General features: G+C 38.1%; 1 protein-coding gene across 1 annotated transcript; it reads right to left on the bottom strand.

The window, feature by feature from the left end:
* Positions 1 to 890: 890 nt before the first annotated feature.
* LOC137104175 (golgin subfamily A member 6-like protein 6) lies at positions 891 to 10,678 on the bottom strand. The gene is made up of 6 exons (XM_067485074.1): positions 10,388 to 10,678; positions 6,244 to 6,385; positions 5,531 to 5,975; positions 4,864 to 5,106; positions 4,469 to 4,719; positions 891 to 2,800 (listed from the first exon to the last, which is right to left on the bottom strand). The coding sequence occupies exons 2-6, from the start codon at positions 6,375 to 6,377 to the stop codon at positions 1,402 to 1,404; spliced, it is 2,472 nt and encodes an 823-aa protein (XP_067341175.1). The 5' UTR covers positions 6,378 to 6,385; positions 10,388 to 10,678; the 3' UTR covers positions 891 to 1,401.
* Positions 10,679 to 18,145: the final 7,467 nt, after the last annotated feature.

The raw sequence follows: 18,145 nt of genomic DNA, 5'->3' as shown, positions 1-18,145 counted from the left end.
ACATCAACCACTTGTGTTGCACTGCTGAGTATTTATCTAAGTATTTATTGATCAGCCTCCACAGATGTGAAGTGCCTCCACATCTGCCCAATCTTTAAAATTTAATCTAGTTTTGTCAGTAGCATTAACTTGTAGTTGAAACCTAAACCAAAGTGCTTTACGCTGCTTCTCATTCACCCATTTACACATGTGTGGTGGAGCTGTTATGTGGCCCTAACCCACTGGGAGAAAGTAACTTGGGGTTCAAAGACACTCCAACATGAGACAGGAGAAGCTGAGAATGGAACAAACAACCCTGGGATTGGTGGACGAGTGCTCTTAGCCACAGTCACCTGTTTCCACTTTAAAGGGGTCCACAGTGCAGCGCGGCCAGTGGGTCGACTACTGACTGGACGAAAGAAGACAAAAGCTGCTACTATTTTAACTTTATTATTAGCCATGCAGAAGAGGGTTGTTTCTATTTTTTTAGCATAGCACTTAGTTTACTACTGTAAGTGTATTCATACATGTGTTCTGATATGTGGGTGCACAGCTACAGTGTGGGAGGGCATAGCCCGACCCTGCATCCTTGTAGATCCAGACCCACTTCTATCACTATGCAATTAAAATGCTCCTGTGTAGAGAAGAAATGTGATTACCGTTCTGCTGTATGTACACGCAGATGTGCAGTAACCATATTACTACAGTGCTTGTTATCATGTTTACCTATTACTAGCATAACCTGTTTTTTCTGAATACTCAGTTTACACAAATGCATGTAAACACATGGACAACATCAGTCTTTTCAGCCAAAGTCCCAAAGTCCTCTATGAAAGGAGCAAAGGAGGAAGTCAGGTGACCTTTTTTTTTAAACCCGAGACCACACTTCAATTTCTACTTTCTATCTGGAGGCCACTTAGTTAATGGGTTTTCTGGAGTTAGACGAAACCGTCTTACAATGACATAAGTACCTATAGTTTTGTCATATAAGCAGTAGTTTTTTTAAGGTGCTAAAACTAAATTGTTGATCAACTCCAAAGCGCAAAGACTTCTGTGATCCCGACTCACTGAACAGTGCGCGTCGTCCTTCTAACTAATCACACGTCAATTATTAGAGTTTCACTTGCAAATGTAATTTTAACTAAATTAAATCTTATATTTGAAAGTCTCCTTAAAAAGTATTGGAACAGCAAGAACAGTTCCTTTGCATTAGACTGAAGACTTGTATCCATCCATCAATCAAACGATGGATGTCAGACCAAAGTTTTATTATCATAAAATAAAGTTGGATCATCAGAATTAAAATGTGTGTTGTTCTATGCCAGTTAACATATGTTGGTATTAAATAAAAGGCCCTTTGGTATTTGGGTATAAGTTTTTATACTTGTTGGACAAATTTTAACACAATTTACCAAAACATTTTCAACTCTCCTGCTCCTCCTCCTCCTCCTCCTCCTCCTCCTCTTCCTCTTCATCTTCTTCCTTCACTGCAGTTTGTATCATCTTCCAGCTGAGATTCCATTCATTATTTGACATACCGTCTTTGTCGTCCATCAGTCTCATGTATCTGTGACAGCGGTGCTCGGTGGAGAAACACACCACCTCGTCCTCGTTGGGCTTCTTCCAGCTACAAATCCTCCATGACTCTTTCCAAGCCCACCAATCCTCCTCTTCCTCCTCCTCCTCTTCTTCCTCACCTTTGTTTTCATCTCCTCCTCTGTGAGGTACTGCTACCATCCATGACTTCTTCCAGGAGGGGAAGGAAGCGTTTAGCGTATGAAACTGTAGATGGAGTGGGACATTGAGTTTGTGTTTGATTTGTTCCGGCACCTTCTTTTCCTTTGCTTCTTTTAATACTTTGTTGTTCTCATCCACTTTCTTGTGGCTACCATCTGCATCTTTGCTGACTGAAACATAATCTTCATCAATTTTCTCTTCCTCTTCGTCAATGTCTTCATCTTCCTCCTCCTCCTCCTCTTTTTTGTGTACTTCACACTCTTTGTCTATTTCATGGTCTTCTTGACATTCCTCATCCACATCCATTTCTTCATCCTCCTCCTCAGTCTCAGTCTCCTCAGTCTTTTCACTGGCTTCTTTTGTCAGTTCCTCATCCTCTTCTTCATCCCTCTGCTCTATGTCAATCTCCTCTGCAAGTACATCCTCCTGCTCCTCTTCCGGCTCATAATTGTCCTCATTTTCACTGTCCTTGTCCTCCATTTCTTTCTCCCTATCTGTTTTGTTTACTTCTACATCTTCTTCTTCCTCTTCCTCTTCCTCTTCCTCTTCCTTTTCCTCTTCCTCTTCCTTTTCCTCTTCATCTTCCTGTTCCTGTTCCTCCTCCTCCTCTTTTTCCTCTTCCTCTTCTTCTTCCACTTCCTCTTCTTCTTCCACTTCCTCTTTCTTTTCCTCTTCCTCTTCCTCTTCCTCCTCCTTGGGTAGTTCTGTATCTGTCTCCTCACTTTTCCCGTCTTCCTCTTCATCTACTCCTTCATCCTCTTCCTCTTCTACTTCTTTGTCTTTCTCCATTTCATCAAGATCGTCCTCTTCCCCCTTTTCAACTCCCTGATCTTTCTCCATACTATCCAGTCCTTTATCCTCTTCTGTGTAATTCATTGTCTCCTCTGCTTCCTTCTCTTCTTCCTCCAGATCATCATCCATTGGTTCGATCCTTCTTTTAGGAATACGGTATGCCTCCTTCCACTCTGTGACATCTGTGATCTCACCACCCAGCTTTGACGTTAGGAGGACGATTGTCCTTTTCCGTCTTCTCGACAGGATGTCACTGTGTTGATGATGGGACTTCAGTGAAGCCAGGTGCCACCTGTGAGCATAGATGCAGTAGTTTAGTTCCACGTTTATGATCATCAGGTCAGTTAATGAACTCTTAGGCACAAAAGTTCATCCTTCATGTTGTAAACAGTAGCTTTCTGGAGTTTTAATGCCCTATGTCATGCACCTCATCCGAGCCATGGCAACTAAACCAACAATTCTATTCACTAATGACCAAGGAGATATAAAGAACTTAATTGCACCATACATGGAAATACCTACTTCCCTCAAAGAAGAAATTCTCATTAGTTCATCCTCGTTCTTATCCTTCTCAGACTTAATTCTCATTATTTTATTATTTATTATTATTCACTAAATATAACACAGACATTTTCTCGGGACAGAAGACAGACTGATTCAGGGTTTGAAGGTAATCATGAGAGCCTTTGAGGAATTAAACCAAATTACCATGCCTGGTGACTAATTGATGGCTAATACTGTAACGCATTACTAACAACAATTAATAAGCAATTACATCTTGATTTTTGTGGCTGTGTCTTTTTTATTTTGTCTTCCTGAATTTGGTCATAGGATTTTCTAGCTGCCTGTTTCAAACCAGTTTCAAACCTCACTACTGATTCTGTTTTTGCCCTCCCTTTCTTCTAAAAGATGTGCCTATAATATTCAACTTGAATACACCAGAAAACCAAAAAATAAATATAAGCCCCGAATAATTTAAAATCAGCTATCCTGTTTATTTCATGGGAAGCATTTACATTAAGAAGTCTATTGCAGAGATACTGAAGATTTAACCTGCTGTGACACATAGATAAAATGTGCACCTCCCTTTTTTTAGTTTGAGAAATGCATCATGTATTGCTGCTTCTATTGATTGAAGTGATTCAGTAAAGTCAAGTATAAGAAGCTACTATGTTCTACATTTCTGGTTGTTGTAAGACAGAATGTGAAAGATGCTAAGGTATGTTCAACACAAATGTGTCATAAAACCACAAATGTGTTGCTTAAGGATTAAGTTGACAACAAAAACTGTCATGGGAACGAAAGTGAGTTCCATCCAGCTTAGAGAGGCCGCAAACTTCCCAGCTAAATTATAGGTGAAATACAAAGTTTACGCTCAGGGCTTAGAAAAACAGAGTTCCAGTTGGAACCTCGTATAGATAACAAATCAGTCCGTGAGAGGACAATGTTTAGTTTGAGAAAACTAGCAAATGAGGACGTACAAAAACTGAGAGTGATGCATTTGATGGTTAATCACCATAAATATGGATCCAAGAGCAGCACCCTTTTCCTATTGACACATAAACACACACACACACACATTCTTAAAATTGTGGCACTACAAAAGACATCTGGTCCAAATTTTTCCAGGACATCGCTGGACAAATCCTACAAGATATTTCAGGAGTTTACAATACATTATCTCTGATGACATCATAGTATCAGAACAAAATGAACAACTTTACCAAGGGCTCTGAATAACTGCAGTAGAAGCATCTGCAGTTATATTATACATCATGTTTTTCTTGTTAAATTCCATAAAACTTTCAACTCTGATATTATCCTGGATGCTAAGGAACTCCCCTGTTGGCCAGAAAATGAACTATTAACAAACTGTTGCCCCGTTAACTCTTTGTGGTGCATTTCAGAGCCACACTTTCATGATATAGCACTAGGCAGAAGACATACAGGATCAGCCCACCTGATCTGCTGCCAGTATCCCCAGCTGGAGCACCAGTTCTGCTGATGTTCTTCATGCTCGTCTAGAGGAGCCGCAGAGAGCAGCCAGGAGTTGCTCCAACCGGGCAGGAACACATTGTTTATGGTTATCATCCTCATCATCGTCGCGGTACTGAAAGGTGTTGCAATTAGCTTCTCAATGTCTCTGGTGTACATTGATTCAAGTTCTGCTCCAGACAGTTTCCATGAATCCTCCCAGGCTGAAGGCTCGTTCTGTTTGATGATCACAATATTAATTTTTAATAACAGTAACACACATGTGTACTGGCATATAGCACCTGCCAATGTTGACTGTTTCGGTTCAGTATGGAAAACATTTAAAAAGGAGCATGAACTATGACAGACAGTGATCCTCACCTGCTCCTCTATTTGCTGTAGTTTGTCAAACTTTTTACTGTGGTTGTGCTGGTAATCAGGCCAAACCTGATCCCAGTTCTGTTTCTGCTGTCTGAAGGCAAAGTTCATAATCTTCCATGTACCAGCCCATCTAGGAAGACAATAAGGTTCTACTTCACTTTTCCGAACACGTTTTCTTTCCAGCAAAATCTCCCACTGGAAGCATGTCCTCTCATAATGTTCCAGCTGGAAAGGACTCTTCACCTGTTTACAGAAACAGTAAAACACAATCATCAGTCTATTTGTTGAGATTCTGTGTGTCAGTTTGACTATGGGTTACATAGATACACCAATGCAGGATGTGTGAACTTGCGGAGTTGTGTGGAGTGTGACCATGTTCATTTGTACTTTACAATGTATCCACTATGACACAATCAGAAAATAGCATTCCTCTGATTCGGTGCTTGAGCCTATCCCAGCTGTAATTGAACGAAAGGTACATTCACACCGTGGTCCACTCTGGACAGGTCTCCATTCTATCTCAGGGCCAACACAGAGAGACAAACACAGACAACCATTCACACTCACATTCACACCTACAAGCAATTTAAAGTGTCTGAAACTCTGAAAAAATATATATAAAAATATATTTTAATGTGAAGCAGTGAGTTTGTGTCAGTGTCAGTACCTGTTTCCATGAATTATTCCATATGTCCTTAGGAGGTGTCAGTTCAGACTGTGAACCCCACCCCTCTGATTTGTACTTCCTACTGTTAGTCACCTCTATGGTTTCAAACCCTGAGATTCTGGTTTTCAACTCTTTTGCTTTAAGGTAAAGATACTTTGGAGGCTTCAGGCTCATCCAGGACTCTTTCCAACACAGTCGGAACACATCCACCTCTACTTTGCGTTTTGGCCTGCGAGGTCTGGGAGGAGCCGTCTTCCTAGAAGGTGGTGGAGGAGGATTAGACTCGGGTTTGGGTTTGGGAGGAGGGGGGACGATTTTAAATTTGATTTTGGACTTGTTCTTTTCTTCTTCATCTGCTCTGGCAGTCAGCTTCCTAAACTCAGACTCTTTCACCTCTTCTCCATTGGAAACAAGCAGCCAGTGATAAGTCCACTTTGAGAAAAGTCTGCAGATATGAATGCAGACAAAATGATAAAATCAATTCAAGTGTTGTTAAAATGAATCAGACTGCAGTCTGATATTACGTATGATTCTCATAAAGTACATTGCATAGTAATCCACAATAACAGTAGTAATGGGATTTTTGTCTATTCTGCTGCTTTCTGAGCTGCAGATAATAATAATTGAGCTGCAGCTTATAAAATATTTTACTGAAACCCTGTCTAAATGTATGTAATATTGTCAGCATTACTGAAAACATAATTGATTCTCACAATTTGAGAGAGCTCTTTTCTCTCCATTCAGCCTCCTGTTTGCACTGGTCTGCAATGGTCTGAGCTCTCTTCTCCCATTGGTCTCTCAGCGGCCCATTGCTGAACGACCTCTGCTCATCTTTCTTTGACAACATCCTGTTGCCTAAAAGAGACACACAAACAAGCAATAGATCATAAAAACAAGATCCACTACATCACCCAAAGCATTTCTCTGGTGTAACAAAGGTCTGTGTAGCTACATGTGACATTTTTCCTTATTACTGTGGCCTTGAATACAAAGGTCCAATGAATTAGATGAGATGATAAAGACCTACCAAGCCTACTGACTGGTGTAGTGGGGACATATTAGTCTATACGTATGCTTCTGATAATTACTGATAACGAGCATTCAGATGTTAGCAGGCTCAGTAGATCACTATTAGGTAATATTTTACCACACAAAGGAAAAGATGGTAGTGTGGGTCAAAATACACAAATAGAAAGCTACGATAACAACAACAAAACCAACCAGGGTGTGAACTGATGTGTCTCCTTTCAAATTCTTGGGTTTTGTCAAATTTAAATGGCCAGTTTAGCACATTTTACCCACAATATCTTGGTATTAGGTGACCTACCATTACATACTTATATATTTATATGATAATGACTGATAATTTATTAGTGTCATGATACCTTTTACATCAACTGCTTTCTCCGCGATACAGTTGATTTTTTTACAGTTTATTAATCAACCGGGAGAGACAGCACACATCTGTTTATGGTTCATGTAGTCATGTTAGACTCAAATTTATTAAAAGAAAATAACACTGGTTTGTTCTTTAGACTGCATATAATGCAATGCAAATATTTGAGCAGAGAAAAACATTATTTCCATCAAACTACAGAACAAATGAACACATTAGTCCAGGTTTAGTTCACATGTCAGTGCAGTGCCTTATTAAAGACTGACTGATCAAACCGGTGCCACTCGGAAATTAAACCCCTCTCAGCAACATGCCTGAGGGATAAACAACAACAAGAAAACACCACTGCACTGAGACACTAGTTCTATTAATTGTACCAGCAGATTTCAAAAAGAATCAGTCATGTAACTTTTTAAATTTTCAAAACACAAGCTTTATTTATCTAATATCATATTTTTTTTGTTAACCAAACCTCAAGCACCAGGCTGACACATGCCTTCTACTTAAACTTCACACAAAACCACATACCAAAGACCAAATGACAATACATGAAATAATAATAATAATAATAATAATAATAATAATAATAATAATAATAATAATAATAATAATAATAATAATAATAATAACATGACATTTATAGAGTAATAGTCAGAAGGACTCACTCTGAGACAAATTTTCATGTCAAGTCAGTAATCTCACACTTTGAGTTTAGAGTAGAGTGTAAATTATTTTAATTCTTATTTATTAAGTATTATTTATTTATTATGAAATATAAAGTATAGTGGAAGTTCGGGGGATGGGCAGCTCTTTATTTACCTCAGAGATAATTCTAGCTAGTAGAGTTGTTTTAGAAAAATAAAGATGATGAATTATTTTGAATGTTGTTAGTTTGTGTATCGTGCTAACGCACAGGTCTCAAATGTCATCTGACAAACGTCCTGGTTTTTTCAGTAGCCGCCCACGGTTCAAACTCGGACTCTTTGTCTATTGAGTTGGTTACTCAATAGCACTTTCCTACCTGCCAACAAATAATATCTAGTTGTCCTTTCACCACACAGCAAAAGACCCAAAACAAAGCTCCTCAGCTCAGTGGTCCTGGAACTTGGACAACTTCCTTTATGCACTTAAACTTTCTACCTAAAATGACAAAACGTGCCAAACTTGCGTCTCGTTATTCAAAAACACTTTCTCATAGCACTGTGCTTTGTTTCCTTGTGGTTCCCTTCTTTGATTGTTTTGCATGTTTTGAACCTCACTTGAAAGTCACTTTGGACAAAAGCATCTACCTCATGACTCAATTAAAATGTATATGGGAAAAAATGTATATTTGTGTACCGTTGAAATTTTTATTTTAAAAAAGTACTTCCATTAATTGCAACCCAACCCATTGCAACCCGTTAGCACATTTGTATAAAGGATTAACAGTATATTGAAAAAGTTGTGACAATGATCCCAAAAACATCACTATAATATTATTTTGTATAATGGTTACCAAAATGACTAATGGACTGTACAGTATATTGTACAAAGAAACAATCCCACACATAACTCCGATGGTGGCAAGATAAGCAGAAACAAATTTAATTGAAATAATGAACAAATACTTAGAGACAATAGAGACAAAATAACTGATTTTCAAGACTTTGTTTAGTACGTAATAAATTCAGGAAAGCTGCTATACAAAATTAATTACTAATTAAATAAAAATAATTCTCAATAAATGTTTGGTACACATTACTGATCCTGCTGTTTTCGTCACAAACATTACCAGAATTATTACCACGGGGTTTTAAGTCTCATTATAAAAATAGAAAAGCCATTCAGTCGAATGTTTGCAGGGCTAAAATAAAGTTCATTTTAATCCCTGTCTGTCTGGACGATTATCTCTATGACTTAGCGCCGTCTAGATTGACTTATCCAAATGATGGTGACTTAAAATTAGGAAATGATCTCAGGCCTTCTCCCTGCACATTATCATCTTAGAGAAGTCCCCAATGAAAACTGCTGAGGCTGAAATAACAGTAAGCTTGACATCTGAACTGTTTTTTGAAACCATGGAAACAAAACTTTGTCTGCTGGAACAAATGTGCTACAGTAAATAAATTTTGAATGAAACAGAATTGTGGACAGATTATATTTTTATGAATGCAATGAAGACATGTTTTTAGTCCAACCCCAACACTAGCAGCTAGTACGGGTTGGTACCCAAGCATCTGCAAAGAGAACGGCACCATGGTCTATGTCATTGTTCACATATACATCACATACATTGCATCCAGAGAGTATTGACAAACATTGTACATTCTACGAACAATATTCTCTAATGACAACGTGCAGACATCCAACACTCTTCCTAGAGCAGTCTGGGCAATGGAGAGAAAAGAGCCTTAGTCAGGGAGGTGACCAAGAACCTGATGTTTACTTCAGACACTCAAACCTGGTGGAGGTTGAGAGCTACTGCAAAGAAGAATCATACTCATAAAGACCTGATGCTGTAATTGGTGCTAAAGGTGCTTCAACAAAGTATTAAACAAAGGCGGTGAATACTTGTAAATGTGAATATTTTATAATTTTAAATTTTTTTACAAATTTGCAAAGATTTAAAACTTCTTTTTTCGTTGTCATAATGGGGTATTGTTGGATTGGATGCCCTTTTGCTGCAGCCATTTTACCAAGGTTTTTCCTTGGTTCCTGGGTGGGGTGTGATTCAATCCCGCAGCCTTTTGCATCCCAACCCGATCCTCTACCAACTGAGCCACCCCCCCCACCCTGTAGTTTGATGGTCAAAAATCTTGATTTTTAGATTTTAAAGTCTCCCACTTGCCTTCTTAAAAATTAGGCCACAGTTGCCATCTCTGTTCATGCTTGTAACTGAACTGAACTGGACCTCCCACAAACATGGGTATAATCCTTTAAACACATTCACTGCACTCGGGTGATCTCCATTTAACTAATAGTGTGAGTTTGTTTGTTTGTTTGTTTGTTTAAAAATTAAATTGAACAACATTCAATGTTGTAATAAAATAGAATGTGAAAAAAAGGAGAGGGCCCAATATAAAATAATAGGTGCAGGTATTTGGACATGAATCACGCATCGTCTTGCCTAGTCATGTGTTCAGCCTAGCACAAAAACTGCTGATCTACTTTATCCATTTATCCATTTATCTTAACCACTTATCCAATTAAGAGTCGTGGTGGATGCTGGACCTTATCCCATTTGTCTTTGGGTGTGAGGTGGACTACAGGCTGGACAAGTCTATCTCAGGGCTACACATGGAGACAATTCAAATGCGCATACTTATCTACAGGAAACACCAACCTAGTTCATTTACAATATAAAAGTACCATTTTCAACAATTTGTAAAGTTGCTTTAAAATATTAAATTTCAACCAAAACCTTTCGTTTATCACACAAAAAATAAACTATTTAAATGTGAAATAAATCTGTCTTAACTTACCTGAAGTCTTTCTGTCTCTTTCACAGTCTGTCTGTTTACATCCCCTGCTGTATCCGATTACAATATACGATTAATTGAACTTCAGCACTTTGATCACTACCTCTTCCTATCTCTGGATCTGCTTCTAATCTTTATAGTAGTTATGTTGGTACTTGTTTGTCTCACAGTTTCTCTGTCTGTTTCTGTAGTTGACGTTTGTCGGCTTACACTCCTGTATATCTGTTCTGTGGTGAGAAGTTCCTTGCTATTTTTACATTAAACGTTAACAGATTCAGAGCTGCAGCTCTATATTTAGTGTCTGGTTGAGGCAATGCCAAACAGAAGGAAAGAAACCAGCTGCATGCAAATCGGTGCTAGAATTACGGGGGACTGACATAAGGGACTTAGTTCCTGCAACAGAGAAATAAACTCCCTCAAAAGTAACAAAACTTTGAGTTTGGGATCTGTTTGCATGATTATGGTCATGGATTTCATGCCAGATCAGCAAAGTGTTACTGGAAAACTAGAGGTCTACGAAGTGCTTTATTTCAGCTTTATTTTTTTTATTTTATATTTTTATTTTTTATTTTTGTCCTTTCAGGTTATCCGGTGAGTTCAGGGTCGCCACAGCGGATCACTGTCCGCATGTTGATTTGGCACAGTTTTTTACGCCGGGTGCCCTTTCTAACGCAACCATCCCCAATTTCTATAAGGTTTTAAAATTTCATGTAGTCATTTGTCAGACTCTTTGCTGGGGAGCTTTTGCCATGTGGCATGGGGACCAACAGACACTGTTCCTTGGCAGAGTGCAGTGGGGATTGTACACCTCTCTCGCTATGACCAGTCTCTGTAGATAAGAGCCGGAGATTTGAACCTGATGTAGGCAGCTGCTTCCAGTCCTTTGTCCTTTTTGGTTGATCATAAGAAGACAAAGCTGCTGCCTTTGGGATCATATGGTGATGTGTGATTGTGAACGCTGGTAGCCCCATCAGCAGTGCATTGCAGTAGACAAAATGGTGTCTGAAAAGTGTGGACATGGTTACTGAAGATCTTAAGTTGATGCTGATAGGAAGACCAGAACTTTTGTGTTGGAAAGATTAAGCTGAAGATGTCTGTATGTCATCAAAAAAGAGATTTCAGAAAGGGTTTCAGAGATGTGTGATGAGACAGTGGAGTAATCCAGAAAAATAGGACAGAACGAGCTCAGTGTAAATAGCATAGAATGATAGGAAAAGCCAGCAAATGGATGATAGAGTCCAGGAATGTGAAGAAAAGAAGAGGACCAAGAACTGAACCCTGTTGCACACCTCTGGGTTGTTGCACACAACAATGAGTAAAAAACTTGCCCCTGCCAAAATACCTTGAAGGTTCTTTCAGATAAGTGACATCGAATCCTGCCAGAATCATAGATGTTAAATTAAGAGAGTGTGGACAGGAGGATCTGGTTGTTCACAGTGGGAAAGGTTGTAGATAGATCAAGTAGGAATAAGACAGAAGAATAAGCGACAGCTTTGCAGCCCAAAGGGATCACATGACTGTCAGGAATTACCAGCCCTCAAGGATGTTGTTCACAGTAAACCAAAGTACACTGAGGATTACTTATAGAAAGGTTCAACAAAATTATTTGAACAAAGCCTAAAATGAAATACACTGTAAAAAAGTGGTGGTTTTCCACATCATCAATAAAAAGCCTGTTTTACTGATGTATTAGTTTTAAATTGGTTGTTAGATTTGTATTTTCTTTTAATACTTATCGCAATTATCTGTGCTTCAGTAGATTATTATCTTTAATTACATCCCTGCATTTTATACATTTTAAATCTTATTATTTTTAACTGTAAAGCACTTTGTTGGTTGTTGGAAAGTGCTATATAAATAAACTTTAATTTGATTTGATTTGATTTCATATTGATGATAGAACATCTCATGCTGTATCATGACAGTCCAGCTGTAGTCTGGACTAGTACGACTTACAAACCTCATACAGAGGAGATGTGGAATTGCAGGATGACTGAGCAGAATAAACTGCCCAATTCATGGGCTCCCTGTCAGTCCATGTGATTTGATGTTGCTCACGTCCAATTCTCAAAGGCAGAACCAAATGATCTTTTCATTTCCGCTGGAGAAGTGAACGAATCAAGAGGTGTAAACTCAGAAACATTTGAGTTACAGAACTTTTTAGATACATGCTAAATCAGGTTGCAGCTGTGTTGCTTTGCAAGTCATTTTCCTGTGAGGTCACCTAACAACAGGAAACACTGTGCACGGGTAACAGGATCCTCAGCTCACCCTGCTGCTGATGACAGAACTCTGTTGCAGGTTGACTCAAGCTGTGGACCAGGCAGGTCTGGACCAGGCTATTTTTACACCAGGCACTCTGAGTCAAACTGCAGGCGTCTGCACTGAGACCTTGTTTACATCTTTGGGAGCTTATATGTGCAAGAAAATGTTACTTAGAATATTGTGGCCATAAAGCTACAGAATGCACAGTTTTCTGCTTGTCGAATCACTGCCATGGGCCATCTTCGTCAGCTGGCAGAGTCAGAAAACCTTAATAAAAGTGGATGTTTACGAGTAAAAAGTAGTGGATCAAAGATTTGAATTAAAGCTGTAGTGAAATAAAATCATTTCATTGTTGCAGAAAACACCTGTTGCCATAGTTGACTTTTTCAAATTGATCTACATTGAGTGAACTGGTCTGAAGTACAAAGTGTAACGTTAAGCTTCCGCTCACTGTTACAAGTGCACACAAATACTTAATATTAAGTATAAAGTTTAGAGGTCTTCTTCCTCCTCTTCTAAGTCTCTTTCATCATCATTTTCTTCCACAGTCACACGTAGCTGTCTAGCCATCAGTGTGATCTCAACTGAATCTGAATTAGATTTCATTGTAATGAAAAAGTATAAATGGAGATCAGAGTGACCCATTAATGAAACCTGGTCTCCTGCTGCTCCTCTGCATAGCTGTCATCACTGAACCAGCTGGATTAACACAGAAACCAGACTTAAGAAATCACATTTTAACTGTTACTGCTTAATGTTGTGTTTTTGGCTGCAGTTTGTCATTTGTTTATAATTTGCATCCGATCAACCTAAAGCTTAATGTTAATGCAGCTGATAAAAGTGGTAAATCTGCTTCTAAAATAAAAAATAGGGCAGCACAAGTGGTCCTTTAAAGCTTTGTCATCACTGTGGAACCTAAAATTCATGATAACAGCCTTTACTTTCCATTTAGTCTTATGTCTTCCATTATGTCCTCATTTAATAAATGTGTTTTTCTGATCCCTTTTTTAAAATTTCAACCAAAATACATTTACATTTACATTTACATTTAGCTTTTATCCAAAACTTTTGGAGAGGACTTATCATGATCTTTCTGTCCTGGACTTTTATTTTGTACCGCTTTTCTCCGTTTGCTGTCACCTGCATCTTGGTCTGAGGTTTGGTCGTTGTTTTGCCCTTTTACTTTAGCTTTGTCTCACTGTTTATGTTGTTTGCTGTTTGTCACCATTCAGCTGCTCCTGTTAATTGTACCTGGTCTTGTAATTAGTTATCTCCAGGTCTGTGTCCCCTTTTTAGTCTGTTATCAGTAAATATCCCTTAAATAGTTTGGTCCTTCTTGTTGGAATGATTTTAATTCTCCCTTTTCTGTTATCCCATAATTCATGATAAGTTTGTTTAGTATTTGGTTCAGGTAATAAGTTGTATTGTGTCTATCCAGCCTGGTCTTCGTTTAACTCGTTATTCATTTCTTGTTTTTCTGTTTGAAATAAAATCACCTGTATCTCACATCCCTCTCACTGCGTTGCTTTTTATGTTCTCATACAAACTCCTGACAGGACTGTATGCTGACCTTTGGTATCATATTACAGCTTAGGTTGGTTAGACCAGAAACTGATAAAAAAAAAAAAAACAGATGCAAGTAGTTGGATATTTCATTTTCACTAACTGCTCTCTGCTCAGCACACATAGAGCCCTCATACTCCTCCACCTGCATTTTATTATCCTGATCCTCCTGACAAGCACTTTGTCCTTTTATAATTCAGGAGCAAAATCTCTTTTTGTAAAGTGAAGATATCATGGCTCATTTTCAAGGATAACTGTTCCATCAAATACACATCACTAAGCCACAGTAATAGCACTGACCCATGTCCCTCAAAACAATAAAACCAAGTGGAGTTAATATGCAATAGATATAAATAAATAAATATATAAAAAATTAAAAAAACTTTATATAGAGTTCCTTGAATCCTGACACCTATAATCATCTAACTTGCATCAGTGTTATTAGTCAGATCATTGACTAGTTATGTCCACTTAGTTGAAACCAACACTTGCAGTACGTTTTGATTTCTTTAGAATGCTGGAGATGAATCCAGATTTGTTTCTGTGTGTGATATAATACATAATATAACAAATTTCAGAGAAAATGTGATTTTTCAAACACTTGGTAAAGACAGGAAAATGGTTCTTGTTGTAACAACTGTGTGGTTTAACAGCAGAGCTGTGCCTCATTTCCCTTGTGACTATAACTTGCTTGCAAACAGGAAGTTTACAGACAGTTGTTTCAAAAGGTGTGGCTTGGCTGATGCTGCGGACATGCGGATGCGAACAGACGCAGACTGAACACACCCAGAGCTGCCCATTATCGATCCAACAGGTAAGAGGAATTTGACTAACCGTAACAAAAGCTAAATACAGCTACACGAAAAAAAATTATTGTGGGCACAATTAAATCTGTACCTTTACATTATCTCAGCCAATTTGATTACACCCATACAACAAACAATGATGATGTTGTATTGATCTAAGTAACCAGATTTCTTTTTTAATTAGTCGGGTGCTTGGATTTGGGCGAGTTCATGTAAAAGAAAACAAAAAGTGCATGTTTTAATTCTCTTAGCGAAGTAAGCCGTTTCGGTTTGGGTCAAATACTCTGTCCATATTAACCTTATTAATCTTTATCTTTATATGTAACAATACTGTACTGTAGTAACGCAAGGAAAACAGTGTTGTAAATGTTAAGTAGGGTTGGACTTAGTTTGATGTGGTTTCAGAGGGTGTGAAGAATTATGTGTGTAAACACTGTGGCTATGGTTCCTCAGGGTTAGTATTATTATTATTATTATTATTATTATTATTATTATATTGAGTATGTTTCAATTCAAAATATACATTTGAAAGTGTAAAACTGTGAGATTGCTTGTTTTACCTAATAATACAAAAAAGATGGCATAACTCAAGAGATTTTATCAGCTGGCATGACTCAGATTTTATCAGTGTAACATTTATCTCATTTATCTTGTATTTAGTTGTTTCAGTATAATTTACATTTAAGTTGAATATGACAAACAGAAGAATGTGGAGGAGAAAATTATCCCTTTGTGTGGGAAATTACATTTTTAAAGTAATTTGATTTTTAGAATTCGAATGGACCTAGTGTCATCCAGAGAGGAAATATACATTCAGCACCTGCGTGGGTCTCTATGTGCCAGGCATCTCCATGGCAACGTAAGTAATGGCAATTTTCACAGTTTTAAATGATTGATATATTGATATATGCAGAACATATGCAGTGTGTTATGCAGTATGTATTGAAAACCACAAGTCTGAATTACTTAGTATGTCAACCAGAAAAACAGGTTCAGAGTTTGATTTTTTATTTATTTTTTTATTATAATTTATTAATAGTTTATTAATAATTATTTAAATTTTCTTTAAATAAATAATCACAAAATGTAAACTAATAGTAATTGCTGTGCAGACATTTAGCATCAGATCCCCTGGAGTGCACTTCATTTCTCACTCTCTCTTTCTCTCTGTCCTCTCAAAGTGGTTCAGAAATTGTTGTTGCAGTCGACGTGTCACTGATGCGTGAGCTGAACATGCTTTACTCTCTAATGTAGCAGAAGCTTTAGTCTGATGTAGAATCTTTACACAATCTTTACTCTCCTCAGTTTGACTAAATCAGTGAGCAGCTTGTGGAAGTATTGCAGCCAAAACAATTTAAATCATAACTGGAAGTCAGGCTTGTAACTAGTAAGAGGTGAATACAAGAGAAATTGTGTAAACTATTTTTGAGTTAATCACTTTACTTCTCCACAGGAATATTAATTGTTCATCAAAATATGAAGACATCACCTCAAGAAGTAACCTGATCCAATCTGGACATCCTTCAACATACCAAATAATGACAAAGACAGAGAGATTTGGAAATCTACGAAGAATCACATTCGGTTTAAAAGATCACAACAAGATCAACAAAACTATTTTGCTTGTTGGTGAGACAGGAACAGGAAAGTCTACTATTATCAAAGCTCTGCTCAACTATGCCATGGGTGTAAAGTGGGAGGACGGTGTATGGTTTGAATTTGGAGATGAAGAGCAGGCAAATGAATCAAACAGTCAGACATCAGATGTGATCGTGTAGGAAATTTTTAACACCAAGGAGAAAATTCTGCCTTACTCTCTGAAAATCAATGATACTCCTGGATACGGAAACATCATGGGCATTGACCATGACGAAGAGGTGAGTTGCAAACTAAGCGAACTGTTCAACTCAGAAAATGGAGTTCAGGAAATTAATGTGGTGGGTCTGGTGCTAAAGTCAACAGTAAACAACTTGACTGATCGACTACAATGTCTTTGATTCGGTGATGTCTCTGTTTGGCAAAGACATTGAAAAAAACATCGTAGTCCTAATCACACATTCAAATGGAAAGCCACCTAAAAATGTCCTACAAGCCCTTAAGACTGCAACTATTAGGTGTGCAAAAAATGACTTGCATCAGCCGGTTTATTTCCTCTTTGATAACTGCCAGGACGTGCAAAGAATGGATAATGAAGAAGATTTTTCCATACAAAGTCACAATGGAAGGAATGAATCAGTTCAGAGTTTGTAGAAAGAATTGCACCTCAAAAACTGCAGAAAACTCAAAATGTCTTGAAGGACCGGATTGAACTGAAGGCCTGCATTCAAAACCTGCTACAGCGGATTGATTTCATCGAGATGGAACAAAAAAATATTCAACAAATGGAGACAGCCCTGAAGAAACACGAAGCAGAGATGAAAAGCAACGCGAATTTCACTATTGAAGTGGATGAGGCCTACAAGGATAAAGAGCCCATCGGTGGTGGAATTTGGGTCCTTTTTTATGCAGGAGCTGTTTGTTGTACTGTCTGCGAAGAGAACTGCCACTATCCTAGATGCTCAATGGCTTGGTATCCTCGAGACTGTCAAGTCATTAAAAAGGGACATTGCATTGGTGTACTGGGAAATGTCCCGTATCCAGTCACGTAAAGGCAAAGTGGAAATATGTGAACAAAATGAAAAAAGTTAAGAAGACCATTCAAGAAATGAAGGATTCGTATGAAAGGAACAGGAAAGAATACGAGAAGTCAGTAAACCTATTAGAGAGTCTCAAACAGGAAAGCAGAAACCTTGAAGAACAGAAAACCAAGCTGCTGGATCAGTCTTACAACCACATTGTCCAACTGGAGCAGGTTGCTCTGAATGGTTATTCCTTGTCCACTCTTGTCCACTTGGATGTCTTGAGTAAGAAAATGATGGAGAAAGGGGAAAGAGAGAAAGCCCACAAACTGAATGAGATGAAAGATCAAGCCCACAAAGGAAGCAGAGCAGGCCTGCGGTACATAAAGGCAGCTCCGTCTGGCTGGGAACAAAAATAACGAACTCTGTTAGAATGGGGGAAACTCTAGCTGCTGATGAAAAGCATGTGATATGATCGAAAGCTCCAGGGAAGCTGCCAAATGGAAACA

Source organism: Channa argus, chromosome 18 (assembly GCF_033026475.1).
Source record: "Channa argus isolate prfri chromosome 18, Channa argus male v1.0, whole genome shotgun sequence".
In the NCBI taxonomy this organism is placed as follows: domain Eukaryota; kingdom Metazoa; phylum Chordata; class Actinopteri; order Anabantiformes; family Channidae; genus Channa; species Channa argus.
The sequence above is the reverse complement of the archived record's forward strand: the minus strand, read 5'-3'. Positions and strand labels throughout refer to the sequence as shown.